This window comes from Ranitomeya variabilis, chromosome 4, assembly GCF_051348905.1.
Source record: "Ranitomeya variabilis isolate aRanVar5 chromosome 4, aRanVar5.hap1, whole genome shotgun sequence".
NCBI classification, from domain to species: Eukaryota; Metazoa; Chordata; class Amphibia; order Anura; family Dendrobatidae; genus Ranitomeya; species Ranitomeya variabilis.
Window position 1 is genome coordinate 758275281 of NC_135235.1, and position 6000 is coordinate 758281280.

Below are 6000 nucleotides of genomic sequence, written 5' to 3' on the forward strand. Positions count from 1 at the left end.
GATGATGTTTAAATGCCTCTTGGTGATGATCTAAGTATACTGTATGCAGTTAATCTTTATATATACTTAATCATTATATGTATATTTAATCCTTAGATGTCCTTAACCTTTGTATATTAATATATACAAAAGTGTACGCACTCATGCTATTCAATCATACTATTCCTTTAACTTTGTACTTTGCAAGTACTAGCCTTCTTTAAAGCCGTGTCTGAACCTTAGTGTTCAAAACATGGCAATTTAAATTGCCAAATTCTTCTGTAAATAATTCTGCAAAGAGGGAACCATCATACCATTAAAAAATACAAGTGGATTTTCATGGACCCATCCAGTATGTGGGTTCCAAGTCGTAATGGGGTGCATATGATTGACTATGCAGCAGGGCTGGCCTTGCATCCAATGTGTAAAACAAAGGAGTATGGGAGTAGAAAATGAACATTGTGAAGTGGATTTTCCTGGGCCCATACAATATTTGGGTTCCAAAGCATAATGGGGTGCATATGACTGACTATGCAGCAGGGCTGGCCTTGCTGCCAATGTGTAAAACAAAGGAGTACGGAGTACAAAATGCATATTGTGAAGTGGATTTTCATGGGCCCATCCACTATGTGGGTTCAAAGGCTTATTGGCGTGCATATGAAATGGTAGCAGGGCAGGCCTTGCATTCAATGCAACATTTTTTCAGGAGGCCCTCCTGGACATCTTATGAAAGGGGTATTGTGGTGCGTAGTAATTCTTGGCAGCCCATCCACTCACAGAGTAGGCTACAACAGTTTAGGTAACCCACAGTTTAATAATGGCCCTTGAAGAAGGTTAATGCCACCTGATGCAACAGTAAAAATAGACTCTGTGACTTTAAGAGTCGCTCCTTCATAAATGAAACAAGATGGGTCTGCTTATGTGTCACACACCACATGGCCATCTAGGGAAGTTGAAAAGCGCTTCAAAAGTGCTGCATCTGAACTAAGCCCAAGTGGGGGAGGAAATTTTTGGTCTGAGGTTAATTATTTGGCCTTACAGGCAAGTCATTAACCTGCAAAGGATGTTCCTTAACATATTTCCCAGCAAAATCCGTTTTGGCTTTGTTTTAGTGTGTTTTTTTGTGGCACCGTGAAAAATGGTATGAATCATTAAAAAATGATTTAAAGCTGTGAACTAGGAGTCAGGAATGCTTCCAGGGGCGATCCCCATGAGGTTCCTGTGTCATTTGAGCAGTGTTTCCCTCATTTTCAGACTTTTTAGACCTTAAAATGACCCCCAGGGGAGATCGCGGTAAAAATACTTGGGTCTCCTATAGACCTGGCCTCATTATATTGGCCTCATTGCTCAGATCGAGTACCCAAGTATACCAATCTGCTCAACCCGAACAACGAGCACCCGCTCATCACTACTGGAGAGTGAAAATTACACACTTGCCATTTTATTACCCAGCACATAGTGCCCAGATTGTGCTCCAGGAGACACACACCTTAAATTAAGTAGATTCTTCTCACTATAATATTGCTAAATACAGGGATCCTAAATGTTGTTTGAGCACACTACAAGACTCAGAAGTGAGAGTGGATTTTGCTGGATTGGTTTTTAGAAATCTGTTGCTTTTCAACAACCTTTGAGCCACTAATAGTGTGGGAACCTCTGTTTTTCCATTGACAGATGATGGACCTGAATGGGGACTTGTTTTTTGTGAGATGAGAATTGGTATTATTTTCACGTACAAAACATTGATTGTTTTTTTTTATTCGATATTTGGGAGGCAGAATGAACGAACATTTGAACGCCACACTCTTTTGGTTCATCCAACAAGGTTTTCTATGACTGTGAACTGTCACTGTCTTGGCAAATAATTAAAGTTTTTTCGTAGCTTGCCAATTTTTATGGACAGTTTAAGTAGAAATGTTCAAAAATATAAAACTCAAGAATATTGTAAAAACATTTTTTTTTTATCTTAGCAGATCACTGTACCGGGAGATCAGAGGGACAGCTGACATCTTCAATTTTTAAATCTGATGCTCTTGAGAGCCTACAGGATACAACTGAAGTGAATGCCATTACTTCAGATATATCATCATCCATTCACAGCAAAGATCTGTCATCTGATCCTATGAAACAGGTCCCATCTTCTTATTCATTACTTACTACTAAGGAAAATCAAAGTCACAAAAGAGGCATTAAAAAACAAACTGCTCCTAAAGCAAAGAAGTCATTTTCATGTTCAGAATGTGGGAAATGTTTTAACAGCAAATCACATTTTGTTACACACCAGAGAACTCACACAGGGGAGAAGCCTTTTTCCTGTTCAGAATGTGGGAAATGTTTTATCCAGAAATCAGATATGGTTATTCACCATAGAACTCACACAGGGGAGAAGCCTTTTTCATGTTCAGAATGTGGGAAATGTTTTGTTTCCAAAGGGCATCTTGTTACACACCAAATAACTCACACAGGAGAGAAGCCTTTTTCTTGTTCAGAATGTGGGAAATGTTTTACCTCCAAAGGGCATCTTGTTAGACACCAAATATCTCACACAGGAGAGAAGCCTTTTTCATGCTTAGAATGTGGGAAATGTTTTAACCAGAAAGGGCATCTTGTTAGACACCAAATATCTCACACAATAGAGAAGCCTTTTTCATGTTCAGAATGTGGGAAATGTTTTGTTTCCAAAAGGTATCTTGTTACACACCAAATAACTCACACAGGAGAGAAGCCTTTTTCATGTTCAGAATGTGGGAAATGTTTTACCTTCAAAGGGCAACTTGTTAGACATCAAATAGCTCACACAGGAGAGAAGCCTTTTTCATGCTTAGAATGTGGGAAATGTTTTAACCAGAAAGGGCATCTTGTTAGACACCAAATATCTCACATAATAGACAAGCCTTTTTCATGTTCAGAATGTGGGAAATGTTTTGTTTCCAAAAGGTATCTTGTTACACACCAAATAACTCACACAGGGGAGAAGCCTTTTTCATGTTCAGAATGTGGGAAATGTTTTAAATGGAAAGTGCATCTTGTTAGTCACCAGAGAACTCACACAGGGGAGAAGCCTTTTTCCTGTTCAGAATGTGGGAAATGTTTTACCCTCAAAGAGAATCTTGTTAAACACCAAATAACTCACACACCAGAGAAGCCTTTTTCATGTTCAGAATGTGGGAAATGTTTTAACCAGAAAGGGAGTCTTGTTACACACCAAAGAACTCACACAGGAGAGAAGCCTTTTTCGTGTTCAGAATGTGGGAAATGTTTTAGCCAGAAATCATATTTGGTTAGTCACCAGAGGACTCACACAGGGGAGAAGCCTTTTTCCTGCTCAGAATGTGGGAATTGTTTTAAATGGAAAGCACCTCTTGTTAGACATCATAGAACTCATACAGGGGAGAAGCCTTTTTCCTGTTCAGAATGTGGGAAATGTTTCAACCGGAAAGTGCTTCTTGTTAGACATCAGAGCAGTCACAGAGAGGAGAAGCCTGTTTCATTTTCTTAATGTGGGAAATGTTTTACTTGGAAATCAACTGTTAATAAACATCAGAAGCGTCACATAGGGGAGAAGCCTTTTATATGTTCAGAATGTAGGTCGATATGAATACTTTTCTGCCCAATGATGACAGAAGTATTCTAGGAGTGATACCTGTAGTATTCTTTAAATGTGCTTGTTCTTATTAATCTATTTGTAATCTTGCCTGAAGAAGGAGCCACTGTGCTCTGAAAGCTGCAAACATATTATTTTCTGGTTAGCCAATAAAGGTATCACTCCTAGAATACTTCTGTCATCATTGGGCAGAAAAGTATTCTTATCGATTTTTCTGGCTAACACGGTACCACAATACAATTTGTTATTGTACATCATTCAGAATGTAGGAAATGTTTTAACCAGAAATGGCATCTTGTTAAGCTCCTTCCCTTCCGAGTCCTGTCGTGCGCCCAAACAGTGGTTCCCTCCCATATGGGGTATCGGCGTACTCAGGACAAATTGTACAATAACTTTTGGTGTCCAGTTTCTCTTTTTACCCTTGGGAAAATAAAAAAATTGTTGCTAAAAGATCATTTTTGTGACTAAAAAGTTAAATGTTCATTTTTCCTTCCATGTTGCTTCTGCTGCTGTGAAGCACCTGAAGGGTTAATAAACTTTTTGAATGTGGTTTTGAGCACCTTAAGGGGTGCAGTTTTTAGAATGGTGTCTCTTTTGGGTATTTTCAGCCATATAGACCCCTCAAACTGACTTCAAATGTGAGGTGGTCCCTAAAAAAAATGGTTTTGTAAATTTAGTTGTAAAAATGAGAATTCGCTGGTCAAATTTTAAGGCTAGGTTCACATTGCGCTAGGGGAGTCTGTCTAACGGAGACGTTTTTAAGTAGTGAAAACGCAATGTAACGGACATTGTAACGCACCCATAGACTTGCATTGAATGACGCATCATGACGCATGTCAAAATTGGCATGCGTTTGCCACATTCCATTTTTTTATGACGGACCTTCGAACGCGGCTTGCAGCATTTTCAGGTCCGGTCAAGTTAACGCAAGAGTAACGGAACCGTCAATTCTGCCATTGAAGGCTATTGCAAACACAGCCAGATGCAAATCATGCAAAATTTCCAAATAAACCATACGTTTGAATTGCGTTAATGAGGGTAGTCCATGTGGTCATGTGACTGCGCTGATGATGTATCTCATCCTTCACATGCGAAAGCAGAACATCAAAGGTCTCAATGGACATCCGAAGATAACGTTGAAATTTAAATGGATGATCCCGAAGCTGAACATACAGGGTGTGAAAGGCACCATATGTATTCCGTAATAAATTCACTTCATGGATCCAATATCTCCTTTGGGAAATACTCTTTCTCTGCCGAAGTCGCAACTGCATCAAGCGAAATCTAATGAGCTCAGACACAAACATCTTGTTAGCAGAAGTTCACTCAATGCTTTCAAAATGGAGAATGTGTATGCACCCACACCCGACGCTGACAAAAGGAGAAAAAAAAAAAAAAACTTTATTCAGTGCCTGAAGGCAGAAAAATGGATGCTTCACGAACGGACATCAGAATGACATAACGCAGTCGCGTGCGTTAACACAAGAGTTAACGTGAAGCCAAATTTTCAACAAATTTGGCTCATTTCTGTACATGCGTTTAACGGATACGTTAAACAGTATGTACTTAGGGTTGAGCGAAACAGATGGGCCAATTTCAAAAGTCGCCGACTTTTGGCAAAGTCGGGTTTCGTGAAACCCGACCCGATCTCACTGTGGGATCTGGTCGGCCGTTGGCGATCTTCTCTCCAAAGTCGGGTTTTGTTTTTTATATATATATATGTCATTGAGACATATATATATATATATATATATATATATATATATATATATATATATATTTACTTCAGCGCGATATATGTGAAAAGCCGGTAATTCAATTGCCGGCTTTTCATTTCTCCTGCCTAAACCCGACATCATATGAGACATGGTTTACATACAGTAAACCATGTCATATCCCCCTTTTTTTTGCATATTCCACACTACTAATGTAAGTAGTGTGTATGTGCAAAATTTCGGCGCTGTCGCTATTAAATTTAAGGGTTAAATCGCGGAAAAAACTGGCGTGGGCTCCCGCGCAATTTTCTCCGCCAGAGTGGTAAAGCCAGTGACTGAGGGCAGATATTAATAGCCTAGAGAGGGTCTATGGTTATTGGTCCCCCCTGGCTACAAACATCTGCCCCCAGCCACCCCAGAAAAGGCACATCTGTAAGATGCGCCTGTTCTGGCACTTGGCCACTCTCTTCCCACTCCCCTGTAGTGGTGGGATATGGGGTAATGAAGGGTTAATGCCACCTTGCTATTGTAAGGTGACATTAAGCCAGATTAATAATGGAGAGGCGTCAATTATGACACCTATCTATTATCAATCCAATAGTACGAAATGGTTAGTAAAACACACACACATTATTAAAAAGTATTTTAATGAAATAAAGACACAGGTTGTTTTAATATTTTATTGCTCTCTCAATCCACCTG

At 39.5% G+C, this 6000-nt stretch overlaps 1 protein-coding gene across 1 annotated transcript in view; it reads left to right on the forward strand.

The window, feature by feature from the left end:
• LOC143768273 (uncharacterized) overlaps positions 1–5275 on the forward strand; it is a 127865-nt gene extending 122590 nt beyond the window's left edge. The window contains exon 11 of the mRNA XM_077256966.1: positions 1953–5275. Within this exon, the coding sequence (XP_077113081.1) occupies positions 1953–3478 (1526 nt within the window). The 3' untranslated portion in view covers positions 3479–5275. The remainder of the gene's footprint in view (positions 1–1952) is intronic.
• Positions 5276–6000: the final 725 nt, after the last annotated feature.